Source organism: Etheostoma cragini, chromosome 2 (genome assembly GCF_013103735.1).
Source record: "Etheostoma cragini isolate CJK2018 chromosome 2, CSU_Ecrag_1.0, whole genome shotgun sequence".
Lineage (NCBI taxonomy): Eukaryota > Metazoa > Chordata > Actinopteri > Perciformes > Percidae > Etheostoma > Etheostoma cragini.
The window spans coordinates 11,703,612-11,721,112 of record NC_048408.1 but is presented as its reverse complement, the minus strand read 5'-3'; the positions used below and the strand labels follow the sequence as shown (position 1 = coordinate 11,721,112).

The 17,501-nt window shown below is 43.1% G+C and overlaps 2 protein-coding genes across 2 annotated transcripts in view; one reads left to right on the top strand and one right to left on the bottom strand.

Annotated features, from left to right (window-relative positions):
- The window catches only part of smarca5 (SWI/SNF related, matrix associated, actin dependent regulator of chromatin, subfamily a, member 5), an 8,730-nt gene extending 5,108 nt beyond the window's left edge, over positions 1 to 3,622 (top strand). The window contains exons 12-24 of the mRNA XM_034899300.1: positions 66 to 187; positions 331 to 483; positions 615 to 747; positions 887 to 1,035; positions 1,144 to 1,266; positions 1,362 to 1,469; positions 1,601 to 1,714; positions 1,821 to 1,943; positions 2,064 to 2,196; positions 2,283 to 2,401; positions 2,590 to 2,802; positions 2,902 to 3,012; positions 3,280 to 3,622. Coding sequence (XP_034755191.1) covers positions 66 to 187; positions 331 to 483; positions 615 to 747; positions 887 to 1,035; positions 1,144 to 1,266; positions 1,362 to 1,469; positions 1,601 to 1,714; positions 1,821 to 1,943; positions 2,064 to 2,196; positions 2,283 to 2,401; positions 2,590 to 2,802; positions 2,902 to 3,012; positions 3,280 to 3,345 — 1,667 coding nt within the window. The 3' untranslated portion in view covers positions 3,346 to 3,622. The remainder of the gene's footprint in view (positions 1 to 65; positions 188 to 330; positions 484 to 614; positions 748 to 886; positions 1,036 to 1,143; positions 1,267 to 1,361; positions 1,470 to 1,600; positions 1,715 to 1,820; positions 1,944 to 2,063; positions 2,197 to 2,282; positions 2,402 to 2,589; positions 2,803 to 2,901; positions 3,013 to 3,279) is intronic.
- A 172-nt stretch (positions 3,623 to 3,794) lies between these two features.
- Positions 3,795 to 17,501, bottom strand: part of frem3 (Fras1 related extracellular matrix 3) — a 29,160-nt gene continuing 15,453 nt past the window's right edge. Inside the window, exons 3-24 of the mRNA XM_034899266.1 lie at positions 17,292 to 17,438; positions 15,960 to 16,190; positions 15,683 to 15,808; positions 14,314 to 14,565; positions 11,484 to 11,633; positions 11,186 to 11,395; positions 10,509 to 10,706; positions 10,259 to 10,423; positions 9,618 to 9,800; positions 9,371 to 9,501; positions 8,754 to 8,912; positions 8,357 to 8,660; positions 8,143 to 8,274; positions 7,705 to 8,036; positions 7,331 to 7,523; positions 7,138 to 7,242; positions 6,651 to 6,778; positions 6,423 to 6,557; positions 6,031 to 6,157; positions 5,727 to 5,914; positions 5,482 to 5,628; positions 3,795 to 5,392 (exon numbers count right to left, since the gene is read on the bottom strand). Of these exons, the coding sequence (XP_034755157.1) occupies positions 4,823 to 5,392; positions 5,482 to 5,628; positions 5,727 to 5,914; positions 6,031 to 6,157; positions 6,423 to 6,557; positions 6,651 to 6,778; positions 7,138 to 7,242; positions 7,331 to 7,523; positions 7,705 to 8,036; positions 8,143 to 8,274; positions 8,357 to 8,660; positions 8,754 to 8,912; positions 9,371 to 9,501; positions 9,618 to 9,800; positions 10,259 to 10,423; positions 10,509 to 10,706; positions 11,186 to 11,395; positions 11,484 to 11,633; positions 14,314 to 14,565; positions 15,683 to 15,808; positions 15,960 to 16,190; positions 17,292 to 17,438 (4,313 nt within the window). The 3' untranslated portion in view covers positions 3,795 to 4,822. The remainder of the gene's footprint in view (positions 5,393 to 5,481; positions 5,629 to 5,726; positions 5,915 to 6,030; positions 6,158 to 6,422; positions 6,558 to 6,650; positions 6,779 to 7,137; positions 7,243 to 7,330; positions 7,524 to 7,704; positions 8,037 to 8,142; positions 8,275 to 8,356; positions 8,661 to 8,753; positions 8,913 to 9,370; positions 9,502 to 9,617; positions 9,801 to 10,258; positions 10,424 to 10,508; positions 10,707 to 11,185; positions 11,396 to 11,483; positions 11,634 to 14,313; positions 14,566 to 15,682; positions 15,809 to 15,959; positions 16,191 to 17,291; positions 17,439 to 17,501) is intronic.

The window sequence follows — 17,501 nt, the reverse complement described above, 5'->3', positions numbered from 1 at the left end:
TTATTATTATAAAGTGATATTTCTACATTCCACTGACTTATTCTACCCTCTTTCCTTCCTCCCAGGTTCTCGTGTGCTCATCTTCAGTCAGATGACCAGGGTGCTGGACATCTTGGAGGACTACTGCATGTGGAGGAACTATGGCTACTGCCGCCTGGACGGCCAGACGCCGCACGAGGAGAGACAGGTGTGGTGCTGGGATCTTGTTTCAGAAGATGTCGCATGAGAGATTTCATTTGACTGATGACCGTTTGATCGTCTAAGGAAACCATAAGATGGGTTTCGTAAAACAAGTTTCATTTTTTTGGTAAACCCTTTGTGTGTTTTCAGGTCTCTATCAACGCATACAATGAGCCCAACAGCTCTAAGTTCATTTTCATGTTGAGCACCAGAGCTGGAGGACTGGGTATCAACCTGGCTACGGCGGATGTGGTCATCCTGTACGACTCGGACTGGAACCCCCAAGTCGATCTTCAGGCCATGGTCAGTACTCTACTACTACTACTACTTTATCTAGTAGTAAGGAGTTACTGGGTCTGATTGTGTGAAATGACAGTGGTTACTGTAGAACTTTCCGATGCAGGGGACATGACCAGTTTAATCTTTATTTTCAGGACCGAGCTCACAGGATTGGTCAACAGAAGCAGGTACGCGTCTTTCGTTTCATCACTGAAAACACAGTGGAGGAGAGGATTGTGGAGAGGGCCGAGATGAAACTGCGCCTGGACTCCATTGTGATCCAGCAAGGTAACTCCTCTTTCCTGCCTCATCGGTATTCACAATTGGTTTGTTTGTACAGAAGGGGTTTCAGAGAAATGTAAAATTGGTACTTTACAGAAAAGACCCATAGGAGATTGGATTAAGCTGACTTCTGTTTGTTTAACAGGAAGACTTGTGGATCCGAGCGCAAACAAGCTGGGAAAGGACGAGATGCTGTCCATCATCCGCCACGGTGCCACACATGTGTTTGCCTCCAAAGAGAGTGAGATCACAGACGATGACATTGATGCCATCCTGGAGAGAGGTGAAAGGAAGGTGAGTCAGGATGCATTAGAGAAAATCAATGCATTTTTGTGTCCAGTTTAAAAAAATGAAATAAAATATCTACCACAACGTTAAAATTCTGATCTTGTCTTTTGCTAGACCATGGAGATGAAGGAGAAGCTGTCTTCACTGGGTGAGAGCACTCTGAGAAACTTCACCATGGACACAGAGAACAGCAGTGTGTACACATTCGAAGGAGAAGATTATAGAGAGAAGAAAAAGGTAAAACGACTAACAAATCTGTATTCATTCAGTAGTCTTTAATTCCCACGACTTGAATCTTTGAACATTGTTTCCCTTCTTGCTTTTTCATTCAGGTCATTACCAACTGGATCGAGCCACCCAAGAGAGAAAGGAAAGCCAATTACGCTGTGGATGCTTACTTCAGAGAGGCTCTGCGAGTCAGTGAGCCCAAAGCACCCAAGGTAGGGACCAACACCCTTAGGATTTAAAGCATTAATGCAACTTTAATGACAATGCTCTTATCATGGACGACATGCTGTCCTGGTTGAGGTAAACCGTTTGTCATAGCATTTTGTGTGACTCCGTTTCCCAGGCTCCTCGTCCTCCCAAGCAGCCAAATGTCCAGGACTTTCAGTTCTTCCCCCCGCGTCTGTTTGAGCTTCTGGAAAAGGAAATTCTGTTCTACAGAAAGACCATAGGCTACAAGGTACTGACTTGTTTTCCAGATGAGAAATGGTTCATCTGTACACATTTGGTTGGAGTAGGAATGTGTTTAGAAATGTCTCTGAGTCAGTCTGGCTGTGTCCCTGCAGGTTCCCCGTAATCCAGAAATGCCAAATTCAGCCCAGCTCCAGAAAGAAGAGCAGGGTAAAATCGACGAGGCTGAGGCTCTTGCAGAGGAGGAACTGGAGGAGAAGGAGAACCTGCTGCAACAGGTACTGGTCATTCTCGCTAGATACAATACATTTATGGCTAATATGCCGCAAGTCCAAATTAAATGTTTTGTGTCTGGGCCTAGATTGTGCATATTTTGATAAACTGCACCTTCATTGCAGGGATTTACTATTTGGAACAAACGTGACTTCAACCAGTTCATCAAAGCCAACGAGAAGTGGGGAAGAGATGATATTGAGAATATTGCCAGGGAAGTTGAGGGGAAAACGCCAGAGGAGGTCATGGAATATTCTGGTAATGACTTACTGTATTCTGCAGGCAATCCAAAACGCTTGACTTTGTATTTTTAGGAAATTCATGTTTGTGTTTTGTTCCTTCAGCTGTATTCTGGGAGCGCTGTAATGAGCTGCAGGACATTGAGAAGATTATGGCCCAGATAGAGAGAGGAGAGGCCAGGATCCAGAGAAGGATTAGTATCAAGAAAGCCCTGGACTCAAAGGTAGCCATCAACCATTTGGCTATAATTTCTTGTTTAAACAACCTAATGAGTTTATCTCATCAAGCATTGCGTTAATCACTTAAACTCTAAATCGCGCTCTAATCCTTTAATTGGGTCTTCATCCTATGTCTGCTCATCCTGATTTATCAATAACAGACCCTCAATATGTTTCTCATCTCCTCGCCCAGATCGGTCGCTACAAGGCTCCCTTCCATCAGCTCCGTATCTCCTACGGCACCAACAAAGGCAAGAACTACACAGAGGAGGAGGACCGCTTCCTTATCTGTATGCTCCACAAGCTGGGCTTCGACAAGGAGAGCGTGTATGACGAGCTGCGTCAGTGCATACGCAACTCGCCTCAGTTCCGCTTTGACTGGTTCCTCAAATCCAGGACTGCCATGGTAAGGGTTGGCATCTCCTGTATTTTCATTAGTATTGTGGATAGTGTTATAAAAGTGTTGCCTAAAATATAAACTGTGTGGTGATATGTGCGTGTGCAGGAGCTTCAGAGGCGATGCAACACCCTGATTACACTGATAGAGAGAGAGAACATGGAGCTGGAGGAGAGGGAGAAGGCTGAGAAGAAGAAACGTGGCCCGAAGAGTGGCTCAGTAAGTTACAAATGTCATATTAGAGGATGCAAACCACTTGTTAATTGATGCTCTCTGGGTTGTTCATATTTTTTTTTAAATTGAAGAAAGTTTTTTCCCTTTTTTGAAATGGTGCATGTTTGTTTGTCTAAACTCACTATGACTGCCAACTTTGCCAAAATAGAAAGTATTGCAGTTTGCTAACCAGCCCTGTCTTTATCTGGACAGCACCGACTTTTCTGTCAATGCTTGGGAAGTCTTCCCTAATAATGTTCTCCTCTTTCCTAGGCCCAGAAACGGAAGTCAGAGGCAACCCCAGATGGTCGTGGACGCAGGAAAAAGCTTAAGTTGTGAAGCTGCACAACATAAATCTACTGCATACCATGTCAGAATTTGAGGGCTGCGGCCAGCTCCAGTATCGTTAGTCCTAATACCGGTTTGTTTTGCAGGCTGATGATGTACTGTGTAAAAGAACCTGATGGACTGACCTCGTTGTATTAGGTTTTGGGAAGTGCTCCTTACAAGCCTGCCTTGTCACTTGCCTAAACACTGCAGCTGTGCTGATTTAGTTTTTTGTTTGCTAGTCCTTTTTTTTTTACTAGTACTTAATTGAAATAAATGTATTTATGCCTGTTGGTTGTACCACATTCCATTGCTCAAAACAAAATGTACCCTTTTATTTTTAGGAAAACGTTTGTTCTTTTATCTTCCTATGTGAAGTAGAAAATGTCTTTTTGAACGCCACAAATAAACCTCCCGTTTTTTTAAAAATGTGTAATGAATAAGACACTGATTCAAAAAAGGACATTTATATTTGGCAGTTGAAGTGTGCATACATCCAAACACAAAATGAATAAGCCATAAAAGTCTACTAACACCAGGCACGTTAAAATGTACCTGTAGAAGAATTACAACTTTTATACCAGACATATTTTTTCAGGACTTGATCGACAAACCAGAAAGCGGTTCAGTTTAGAATTTTTTCAAGTTTCACCAGGGTGTAGTAATACCTTTTTTCATAGCCTTACATTGATATATATATATATATATATATACACAGATAGTTTTGCATCTGATTACATCCACATTGACCAAAAAAAAGTGTATTTCTGCATTCTCAAACGACTAAAATTACATTTACAATCCCTTTCAATGACACCATGGTATTGTTACTCACCAGTGGGCAGGTATACTTTCTTAGGCAGGCTTTTTTTAGCACAACAGATAAATACCAATACTAAAAATCATGTATCACATCATTCATTAAGGTCAGCTCAACTAACATTCCGTCCATTTTGCTCTTCTCTCCACAAAACAAAATAATGAACACACTGAATTACAGTTATAAAAAAACTTGGTGAACTAGTTATTTTTAAAGGAGGAATATATAAAATTAATTTCTTTCATGAAATTTAAACCTGTTTGCCTTTTTATATGTGAAAGAATTGTATTTACTAAATTGGGATTTTCATGCATTTGCAAACACTGGATAAAGTGGGATATTTTACAACTTGGCAACCAATGAAGCAGGTGAATCATTGTGAGGGGCTTTTTCAAACATCTATGATTCTAACGCAATTCTAAGCAAAAAAGGCAAAAACCTACAGTACATTACAGCTAGAACTAACCATAATCAGAGATCCATAAGCCTCCCAAAACTGGTGCATTCTCTGCATGTAGACCCCAAGAACTGACATATTGTACTGTCCACAGGTTGTACTGGGCTCTATTCAGTGCTACAATAGTTGGGCTTTGAAGGCACAATGGTGGAGGAGACTATCACAGTCTTTTTAATGGGGGGCAGGTATTTGTGGTGAAGGGCGGTCCACATCTAGACTTCAGAGTTGTCTGAGCTGCTCCACATGCCCGCTGGGCCTTGGCTGTAGCCATTGTAGGCAGAAGAAGAGGAGGTGGTGTAAGGAGGGAACTGGGTCTTCTTTTCCCTCTTCTTGCACCACAGCAGCAGAATGACAATGGTAGCAATGAGGCAGATGAGAAGGATCAGACCTGCGAGGCCCACTAACATGGGCACAGTGGAGGTGTCAGCCAGTTCTCTGCCAGAACTTTCCAGTAGGGGGCGGTCCAGGAGGGGGTCACGGTTAGGGGACCAGGGCTGGCGCTGGCTGACCACCATGCGGTCTGACCGGTCTAGAGCGATGTGCTGGATGTTGGTGCCCCGGTTGTTTTCTACACCGATGTCCTGGGCCACACCAAGGTCAGAAAGAGCAAGGGCGGCACGGCGGTGGCGGTGGGTGGCCATGTTGGAGGTCTCGGGCTGCTCAACAGAAGACATACTGTGATGCAGGTACTCCACACTGCGTTTGCCAATGTTGCGGTTGGCATTTTCTCTGGAGCGGACTGTGTAAATAGTGTGGATGAACCACTCCCGACCAGCAGCCACCTGTAGAAGAAATGCATGTTTGAGTCTGTCTCTTCTGTAGGTATGTGTTTATGCAACGTATGAATATAATATAATTTCAGAATACAGACCTGGAAAAGTGGAGATGAGGAGAGTGAGAAGCCATCTGATCCTGGTTGTCTGACCAAAGGCAGACCTCCAGGTGTGTCTTGAGCCAGCGTGGCCTTAAAAGCAACATCACCAAATACTGAAGCTTGAGTCTCCGGCTGGGCTTTGTCCTGCAGAACAACACACAGGAATCAGAAATGACCTCTACTTTTCTTTTGGCCTTAACAACAACTTAAAGTATTGCCTTTGTGGTTTCATTGCAGCTTACCAGGATCTTGAATCTGTACAGCAGAGAAGGAGCGTCTGCCAGGCAGCCGTACTCCTTGTTGGTTGGGTTATACTTGGGAACGTAGCCATCTGCTCCAGTGCAGAGGAAGACTTTCTCAATGCTGCAGGAGAAGGAGTCACCCAGGTTCTGGACAGGGTCCACCATTACACGACCGTAGATGATGGAACCTGAAGCAAAGAACAGAGGAAATGGTAAGTGCCACTATAACATGGAATCCTCAGACAGTAAATTGTTCTCAACTGTAATGTTTACTAAGATCCACTAGGTGGCAGTATGGTAGTACCATCGGAAAAAGCAGCGTCAGTTCCCTCTCCAAAGCCCATGGAGCCGTCAGACAACCACAACTCTTTCTTGGACAGCAGGAACATCTGAGTGTTGAGGCTAAACTCAGCTGCAACTGGGTCACTCACCTAGAGCACAGAACAAGAGTTACCGTACAAAGAACATAGTCTGGGTGGTAATGAAAGCAGCAATTGGCAGCAATCTTGAGAACTTTTCCTCACAAATGGAACTGCCCTGGAAACAATTACATGTTACTTAAGTCTTTATGATTGTTAAGATGGTATTTTTGCAGTGTAATCTTAAAAAAAACAACATCTGTGTTCTTTGCTTTGGACCAAGAATCTATAACTAGATAATGCCGGGGGGGATTTGTGTTGGAATCTTAAGGCTAACCTGCTGGAAGCGAATGTCCATGTCAAATGTAAGTGGCTCTCTTGGATGGCAGACAGGAGGGATGCTAAACTCCCCATTAGGTGATGCAATGCAGGCGATCAACTTCACTGTGTAGGTCCCAGAGTAGTCTCGCACCTAGAAGTCCCACAAAAACATAGAAACAATGTCAAAACTGTCGATAAGGTTTATGATCATTTCACCAAAGCTGGCAAGTTTTGATCGACTCACAGCAAAGTCTGAGACAAAACTCCACTGCTGCATGGGCTGGTTGTAAGTGGGCTCGGTCCGGACCAGGGCGAGAGTGAATGTCAGCCCGGGGTGGTCGGCACACATCACCATGGATGACACGCTGGTTCCTGAAAACAAACATGTACACAGTCATAAACCTTTAAAGCTGCATGTTGTCCAAACTAGAACTAGCAACAGTGTCTACTTGTATTACTGCTACTTGTATTACTAGTGTCTACTTGTATTTAACCGTTTACATTGTTTGTGCCACTTGCTTCCTAACTGTAAACGCTGAAGGGTCATTTTGACATTTTGCTGAAATGACCTCTGGGACTTTCACACAGGAAGGACCCCTAATGTGGAACTCCAGAAATAGATGAAGAGAAGATTTTAGGCACAGGGTAATCCAATAGGTCCAATAGTTGCTGTGTAGAATGACCACACTGGTTTGCTTTAGGGCACGTGTGTGTGGGCGCCGCCCTCTTACCTGAATGAGACATAACAAACTGTCCCCTGAAGCGAGCCTCTGTCTTGAAGTTGACCACCAGACGTCCCTCCTCATTTATACGCATACTGGTTGGGTACATGGCGCCTATGAGAACAGAGAACAAAGTTTTACAGTGCTTCACAAATGGACTGTCAGCACCAGCAGGGTGCAGCATCGGTCTAAAAGAACATACCTTGTAGCTCAGCCTCAGGTGGGCTGCCGATGCCGTCCTGCCAAAGAATAGCGGTATCGTACACAAAGGTGAGTTTGAGCTCTGACTGCAGGTCAAAGTGCTGCCAGCCTCCCACAGCCACTGGAGAGTGGAAGACGTAGGACACAAACAGAGGAACACGCAGGGTGACGTAGGACTGGACCAGGTTCAGCACCTAAATGAGAGGTAAATTAGTCATAGTCGAGGATAATGTTGGATCCGTAGTAGTATCTCTTTGTGAGTTTCATTGATTTAATTCCACCCCGGAAGAGAATCTACTGATCAGTAAATGCTGGTCTAACGAGGCCTTTAGGATTTTTGATTTTGTATAGCGTGTTTCTTTATGTATGTCCTACCTGTCCATCGGTGCCTATGGAGCCGCCACAGTCATTCAGCAGCTCTGACATGTCGTAGTAAGTGGTGAACTCCCAGAGGCAGGCCTCCAAGTTGAGGTTCCTGTAGAAACGCAATGAGTTGGCTGAGCGCATGATCGGGCTGTACTGGTAGGGTGATGTCTCGCCAATGATTTCAGGGTTCTTCGTTGCATCTGTGATGAAGCCGTGGCCTGTTTGGATCTCATTGAAATCCAGCAAGTTGGAGCAGCGGTGGTTGCCTACACGAGTGCCGTCTGGGCTCAGGGTGAGCTCAAAGTTGGACAGAGGTCTTGTTGAGATCACTGGTAACATACCTGTTGAGAGTCAAAAACCTGTTCATTTATTGTGTCTTTGTTTAGTTACTGAACATTAAAGACTATATACGTATATCAATGGTCGCAACACAAGTTTACTGCTCACCATCCATGTGAGGCATGTTGATAGTCAGCTTCATGAGGTTGGGGAAGTCTGGGTCATCTGGACCGGTGTAGCGGATCTTAGCAGAGAAAGGTTCGGCTCCAACAGTGCCTGGGATACGGGGCTGACACATACCTGCAAGAAGAAGAAGTCAGTTCAACCAATCAACTCTATACCAAATATGTATTTGGGGCTGTTGGATCAGTCCTCCACCCACCCTCCTCCTTGCTGATCACAGCAATGGGACTGGACAGCTCCAGACCGGCATCTCCATTGGCGTTGAAGGCTCTTGCAGCACATTGAACCCTTGAACCGGTCTGGAAATAGATTGAATCCAAAGTGATGGACTTGGTGTTGGTGAAGAAAGTATTAGTGTCCACCTCCCTCATGGGGCTGGTCACTCCATCTGACCCGGTGGGGGCGCTGACCAGCCAGCGATACTGAGTCAGAGTGTCGTTGATGTTCTCCGCAGAGCAGATGGAACCCGTTTTGTCAAAGTCGTGGTACTTAGGGTTGCAAGCCTGCAAGGGATAACAAGACAGATAGCAACTGACTAATTAAAGAAATTTGCAGGTGTGTGTGGCTCTCGTAAGCAGCAGTTGCATTGCACTCACCGTCACGCACACAACAGGGTATCCATTCGGCGGGTGGGGCTTGTCTTTGGATTTAGCTGTGTCATCATACATTAGCAGGGAAACCACCTGGGGCACGGCGGGGAAGGTAACATCTGCCACACTGTCCATCTCCTCAATGTACACAATGGCCTTGTTCATCTAGCAAAAAGAGGAAATGCATCATTAGCTCAAGACTCCAACTCCACCAATCTCATTGATCATTCATGCCAAAGTATAAACTTCTTTCATCAGTCCTTTAATATAACCTCAAACTGTGGTACCTAACATATCTGAATTTGTCACTTGAGCGGTACATGCCAAATATAGAGTACATGGGTAGAATCTCACAGTTCTGTTAATAGGTTTGTCTACTGTTTGGCTCTGCAGGGACATTCCCCTCAGCATCTCATTCCAGAGGGAAAGGCTTTTTATAAGACTCTGTGGTTCAGGCCTGCTGACAGCAATGCCAGCTGCTGCCTGGCTATTTTAGCACAGAATGACATGACAGGGGCGCATGCTCACGTGTGTAGATATGCAGCACAGTACATGTGCACATGTAGGACTCGCTACTGGTTTATATTTGTTTGTGTGTATGTGCTGTGTAACCTTTGTGTTACCTGTATTTCAGCCACCATGTTGTCATCAGGCTTCATGTGTACAGTGAAGGCCTCTCTCATCTCTCTCTGACCGTCATACAGGATCTCAATCTCCACAAAGTGTTTGGTCTCACCCTCTTTGAACTCAACATCTTAGACATAAAGACCGCGAAGTGAGTTTTGATCAGATATCTCCAATGTAAATTCATATCAAGAGGCACTGTACAAGCTACTGCGTCACTTTGCGGCCACCCAACCATGTTCTTACCTTCTGACAGCGGGTTGTAGTCTTCTCCGGAGGTTGCTGAGCCGTCCTTGGTGTGCACTCTCACCACTGAGACCTTTGAGGTGTCTCCAACGCGCAGGATGGGAATCTGCACTGTCGCCACGTCACCTTTGACCTGAGGTTCCCGTACACTGTATTTGATCTCAAAGAAACGGATGATGGGCTCTAGAAAAGAAAGAACATTTGAATTGCAAATGAGCCAAAACAACATCTACATTGTTATTTTCGCAAATGTACAAATAGAAGAGTTTACAAGAACAGAAGAACACTTAAATGTAGTTGCCGTTGTTGGAAATTCCGTCTTTTTAGATGCAGCAGAATACTTAATTCTTTCATATTTTATATACATATATACCGTATATATATATTTGTTTATGATGTATAAATGTCAAATTAATTTGCACTTATTTGCAGCATAATCCAGCTTCCCATTTGTTGCTTACCGGTTTCACAGGAGTGAAGCGCTTTGCTCAAGGTTCTTAAGAGAGGTGTTTTTATTTTCCACACCCACCGTTTATTCTTTTTGGTTTTTATTCGTATTGGTTTTTAATTATATCATACAACCATTCTCTTGGTTATGTGTGTTCATTTGATTTTTTTCTTTATGTTGGTAAAGTACATACTGTCTTTCCCGTCTGTGACTGTGACCAGCGCTTCCTTCTGCTCCCCGATAGAAGCTCCATAAGGAGACTTGCTCTTGGGAGTTCCCAGGACAAGACGGAACTCCTCATCGTCTTCATGGATGGAATCGTCCATCAGGCTGACCACACACGGCTTCTCAGTTTCACCTGGAGAAAAATGGTCAACATACTCGGAAAAGTGCTTCTGGATGTAGAGGGACAGAGAGATTAAGAGGGATAGGCAAGGTCTTACCTGGTAGGAAAGTTATGGTTGATGCGTCAGTATTGGGTCTTTCACTGTAGTCCATCATGACTTGGGCGGAGCCCTGGCGAGTGTAACAGCGCACTGTGGACCGGAGGCTCACGTCTCCACTGCGGTACACTATGGCAGTTACCTCCCCATCAGACTCATCCACCTTGTAGTTTCCTTCCTTAAACTGAACCTTTGGCACTGTAAAGACAGCAATTGGTTTGTTACCAGAGTTTCACTGCGTTCGAGTGAAGAAAATGACAGAGAAAAGAAAATCTAAACTAAATCAAAAATTAAACTTTTAAAATTTCTTAAGTTTAAACCATTATTCATACGTGTACAAAAGCAACTATAGACCCATACCAAGACATTGGCCAGGACATTTAAAGTATTTGTATAATCACTTTGTAAATGTTCTATTACTTAAATATCCTTATTTCCTCTAAAAAACACATTATTGTGTGTTTCAAAAAATTTGTTTAAGTAATACTAATTAGGGGGATTAAAACAAAATATGTTTTTCTAGAATTATACCTAAAGGATCAAATTTCAGTTCATTGATTTTAAACAAATGTCAACAATCATACTTGACTCACTTCATATAGAATCTACTTTAAAGTTACTGTAGGCTTGGAACACACTATACACAGTTAAGGTTTGTATGGGTGCTTGACACTCACCGTCAGTGACTGAATCATTAATGGTGATGGTGGTCTTGCTCGGTTCTCCCAGCACAGCATTCATGGGCATCCGTAACATGAGGTCGAAGGTCTCCGGCCCCTCCAGCTCCGGCTGACCCAGATCATCCAGGATGGTCACTCTGAATGTCTGCATTGTCACTCCAGGAGCAAAGTCTAAGTTGCGACTAATGCCAACATAGTCCAGTCCAGCTGCCAGATAGAGAGGAAACCATGAACTAACACAGTAATTCAAAATAATAGCTAAATGCTGTTCATTCTGTGGCACTGCTGATTTTACCTTCTGCAGAGACAGGCTCACTCTTCCTGGAGCGCACTGTTACAGTAGCCGTCTTAGAGAGGTCGGTCCCTGTTCTCCAGACCTTGACCTCAACGTAGCCTGAACTTTCCTCCACGACATACTCGGGTTCCCCGAAATACAGCGAGGGCTCTATGGGATTTGGGAATAATAGGAAAGTGCAATGGGTGAATGATTAAAGCTATAGTACGTAGTTTCTGCCACCCCCTTGAGGAATTCTAAATAATGACAACAAAACTCTTGGGGATTCCCAAGCCTTCCTTCAGTTCTGCTGTTTGTCAGACCAAAGGTTGCTTCTGTGAAAGACATAGCAACATAAGCTTGTATTCGAGCCGTGCTCAGGGACAAATTGTCATGAATGGCTGAGCCAGCTCCCTAATTTTCTGACTCAGCACAGGAAGAGAGCTGTCATCCCTCTTATCCTGCTCTCCTTCACCTTCCTCCCCCACTTATCTATATCCAGACAGCTCTGTCTGAACTCAACGCCAAAGGGCCGCGGATACACCTGAAGAATAAGGCTTGTGCTTGTGTGTGCATGAGTGAAGGGATGTTCCCAGTTTCTGATGATAGAGCAGATGATAAGCAGTATGGCGACGGTTTGGCAGAGACAGAGAAGTAACCCTCCACTTTGCAAGGCTGAGGGCAAGAATTCAGACCCCTGGAACAAATTGTCAATTCATCTCTTCTCACTTCTATATAAAGCGTGTTGTCATCACACTGTCTTCAGTCAGTGTTCTTAGAGATCCACTGATAGCAGCACAAACTCGAAACTTTAACTTTTCGGACTTTAAAGTAAGGCAAAGAGAGAGAAAAGACGTAAAATGTAAAATATGGTGCCAATTCTAAAAAAGGCACACTTTATAAAGGGTTTGTAAGTAGTAATTAGTAAATTTGTGTAAAAATGTATTTTTCCTCATTATTATGCAGGACTATACATTGGTAATATAATAATGAATGCTCAGGGTTTCTCATTGCTAATAAACCATTTGTATTTATTTATTATTTGCAATAATCCACCCTGATCAATCCTGATGAATTAAACACTATTCCTCTTACAATGAAAAGTTGAATTGTGGCTGATGTTGACAAATACAGTACATGTTATATACTCTAGACCATGTGTGGCAATTAAGGAGTTTGGGATATTGTAATTTGACTTCGGAACAATCAAATACATTTTTGGGGGGCTTTTTCCACCTTTAATTTGACAGGACAGCAAGATGAGAAAGGGGAGAGAGGGGGAAGACATGCAGGAAATAGTCTCAGGTCAGACTCAAACCCTTGACCTCTGCATCGAGGCATAAGCATGTTCGCCTGCTCAACCCACTGAGCCATAGGCTGAAACACAGAGGTGTTCTAAGTTATTGAAGCTTCATTAGAATTAGCTGATCTAGATTTAGAATTGGACAGATGCTGCAACAGGCAACTGATAATGAAGGATGACTTTCTGGCACTCGTTCAGTGCTTCGCCGCCTCCAAGGCAGTTGTTTAGTACAAGGGAGAATGAGAAGAGGGGTTATATGGGGCAATGAGTGCCAACATGGCAACCTTAAATATCAGTGGGAGGAAGAGCCAAACAAATACATTAACAATGGAGGCTCAATGTTGGCAAGAGTCCAAACCACAAGTTTACTCAGACAGGCAGATGGATTCACACATAGACGCATGCAAACACGCATACTCTCTCTCTCTCTCTCTCTGAACCAGATTTATGATGGGGTGTTACTTCAGGACCCACCAAGAAGTAAAACCACAATAGAGGTTTACACAGAGGAGTCTTCTCTTGTTTCTTCACGTCTGGGAATGCACACTGATTATTTTTTACATAAAGTTCAATTGTACTCATGTTCCAAATTGTTTGGGAGGGAGGCTTTCTCCGCGAGGCACCTGTCACTACCACAAGCAAGTCCAGAACATTTGCCTCAGTGAAAGGTTGGAGATATAGAGAAGAAACGTGAGGAAGACAAAATGATTTCTATAACTGTTAGCAAAAGAAAGACAAGAAGGGCCTCAAGCAATTAAAAAATGTTGGGGCTCTAAATTGTCAAATTTGTTAAGACATTTTCTTTGATGGATCAAATCAAATCAATGATGTATAAGTGATTTATAGCTAAAAATATTCCTTCTTAAGTTAAAAGTCTTTAACTATCTTAAAAGAAACAGGCAATGTAGGCCTGAATACCATCAAATGGGGGAAAGAGTAAAAACATGCCAGTCAATTAGATTCCCTGCACAATGGTCCCTCTCTCTCCACCACCTGCCTTTTGGTCCCGGCAGACAAAGGCATGCCCTCTGTTTCCCCTGAGCTCCCCTGAATGCCAATGAGGACTGGGGGGGGGGAGCTTGAGGAGCACAGTGAGGTTTAAAGCCCTTTTATCTGTCAGACAGGCTACAGCGTAGCATAACATCAACTGAGGCTGCCATTCGCCATCTCAACACCTGTCTATTGTTATCGTGTTTTAAACACTCAGACAGACAGATGCAGGCAGACAGAATATGAGGATAAAGAAACAGAGTGTGTAAACAAAGCTTGTGACTTAGGCACAGAAAGGGTAATGGACCTAAAAATACTGTAAAGCCACTAAGGCAAGTACAGAATCCAGGGCTTTTGTTTCGGCGACTATTGTGCCGCCTGTGCACTTTTTGTGGATTAATAGCGTGCAGATACCAAAATGAAAGCATCAAAGGGTCTCTGAGCAACAGGATCACCCACAGCTGCCACCACAATGTCAGTAGCACTGTAACCACATCTATCTTTACGTTTTCTGGGGTGAGAGCACAGAACAAGCTCATCTACAGCGACTTCACTCACCATCATCGCTGTCTGCCAAGATGGTGATCTTGGCGGTTGGGAAGTTGGCGCCCACCTGGCCGCCCATAGGCATGCTGAGGCTGACGTTAAAGCTCTCTTCCTCCTCGTACAGGGAGTCATCAATGATGATGATGCGACAGAGTTTCTCCCGCTCGTCCTTGTCAAAACGCAGCACACTGTTGTGGTCCTCAGGTCGGGTGATATAGTCTGAGTAGGACAGCACAGTGCTGGGTATGGTGCCAGTGGCGGTGGCTGAGGAATTATGGGAACAGAGAGAGGACAGAAGATTCAACTTCAGTTGTCATTGTTGGGTTGCTAGCAGAATAAAGTCACAGGATGCAAAAGAGAAAAGTTTATACTTTAGAGAATGTTACTCTAATATAATAAACGAAAATAGCTGCAAGCAGTGGTTCACGGGTTCAAAACTTTTTTCTCAATAGCGACTTTAAAGTAATTTCACACATGTGGTCCAACGTCGTTATAAAACATATCCTGCAAGCTTTGTAACAATTGGACAAACAGTGCACTTTGTTTAAAATGCTTACAACTGATTTGTCAAAACCATTTTTTTTTTCAATTCAGTGTGATATGTAGCTCAGGCCAGCTCACGGCAGTTTGTGAAAAACAGATGAACACAAAAATAATGTCGAAAAAAGTTGCAAGCTGCGATTCCAAGCTCGAACCTTACTTTGCATCATTCCACGTCCAGTTATTGTGCATTTAAAGTTCTCCCTATTATTATGTAGACATTTCCTAGAGGTTTTGTTTTGATTGGACAAACATTTGGTCATTCATAGCCTGATTTGCACTCTATCACCTGCAGTTTGTTTGCATGTGTAGCACCTCCTGGTATTGAATTTGAATGAAACTTTTAGGTTGTGGTCTAGTTACTTATGAGAAGATATTCTGAGAGATTTGTGATGATTGGACAATGAATATTTGATTAATAGTAAAATGTGTGTAATGCCACTCACCTATCTTGCGCTTGTAGCGCCCCTAGTGGTGTATGTATGTCAAAATAAATAGAGCACCAATAAAACATACAATAAAAAGTATTTACCTGTAATCTTGGAACTTTTGATATTCTGTTCTTTTATATATTTATATATAACTATATATAATATATATTTTGTAATCCATGTCTCTTTTAAAAGACAATTTAACGTTAAGTACGCGCACGCACACACACGCACACACACGCACACACACACACGCACACACACACACACGCACACACACACACACACACACACACACACACACACACACACACACACACACACACACACACACACAGACAGACAGACAAAGGAAAACTGCCCTACCTCCTGACCCACGACCACAATAATTACAAACAGGTTAATCTCACCTTGCTGAGTGAAACAAACGACCATGAGTTCCTGGCTGGCATCTCCTGAGCGCCGCACCGGCACTAAAAGCTCTCCAGCGTCCTCCTCAATCTTGAACTCTGCTTGAGGAATGTAGACAGTGGATTCTGTTTTGGAAAAGAAAACACAAATGACAAGAAAACGTGTATTAGAACTGCTTTCATTCAATCATATATCCATTTAAGTCTTTCAATTACAGTAGGCAGCCATTATGGTGGTGAGGCTTTGTTTAAATAAACTTGATTCTTAGATTTCTACCATCTCCAGGATCCACAATCTCGACTGTTGCGGTGTCAGGGAACTCCAGCACAGCCATGACCGGGTCGGACAGTTGTATCTTAAAAGTCTCCGAGGTCTCAAACTCCTGGTCTGTGAAGATTTTCACCTTCCAGGTTGCCATAGTCTGGCCAGGGTTGAACTGGACCTGCTTCTGGGCTTTACCACGGAAGTCTTTGTCCTTCTCAGCTGTTCCATCCTTGGTGGCAATACCTGAAGGACAAAGATGTACATGTTTTGAGCTCCAAGTGACAAAAGATTTAATTGCTATTTTAGGTAGCTATGGGAGTTGTGAGAGCACAATTTTAGCATTGTGAATGGATTCTGACTGATATGAAAAACACAGAAGTTAATCGACCTTCTTTTTTTAACCCTAACCCTATTTTAGTCCAGTAGGTTTGGTGAATGAATTCTGTCTGTCAAAAACCGCTAAAGTCATGGTACATATATTTTTTTCCAACACATTTTTGGGGTTTATGCTGCATCTATAATGTTCCTTATTTGTTCCTTTACAATCTACTTGCCTCTTCAAAGAAAGAAGTGTACATGTTGGTAACATATGTTGTCATAAATCTGTCGCATGCAAGTGTGTTGCAGCCAAACAGACCAGCATGTTGACATTTCCTTGTGCCCTTTACCAGAAAGGTGATATGTGCTCTCAATCAGACCTCTTTCAGACAAGCAAGGAAATGGAGGGTCAGTCAAACAAGAAGACAAAAGATTTTGCAAAACATTGTTATTAGTGTTGTGTTGGTTTGGAGTTATCTCCAATTTAAGTGTAGTGTTCAGAGGACATCCTGCAGATTAACATGAATCTGCAGAGATTTGGAAATGAGAGGGTTATGCTGATGTTTCATAGCAATGCTAGCCCTTTGAATTGGCACATAAATAACATAACACAGCTGAAGGAAACAGTTTAAGGGGCAATAATCCTTTGTCAACCTGTCAGTTTAATAAGGGCATGTTGAGTAGTCTGGGCCATCAGAACACTTTACACACATCCAAACCAATAACATGCCTTTATCATACCGCAATAATATTAAAATAATCATACAATTATCATACACCATGTCAAGTCTTTTAGTGTTATTCTATAAATTATTCTATTATTAGCTATTTATTGAATATCTTGTTTACTATCTTTAATGCACCTACAGTTGTGGCACTCACAATTTCGCTGTGTGGGTCTTTGTGCAATGACAATGAAGGTTTAACTTATCTTAGAGTCACTATAGGTTGTGCATACATACAGTATAAAGTATAGCAATAGTATTATTAGTCATTATATAAAATATAAAGACTGTCAACACTTACTGACGAAGGAGGTTTCTCCCAGGTAGCCTCTGCGTTTGATTGTCACCTCCAGGAATTTGGCGTCCTCATCCACTAAATAGTATTCCCTTTCCAGAGATATCCAAGCCCAGTTCAGCCGGAATGGCTGAGGCATTAGTTTGTTTCCACCTAAAGACAGAAAAAAAGCTTATTGAAACAGGGGAATTCAAAGCTGAAATGTGCTATACAAAT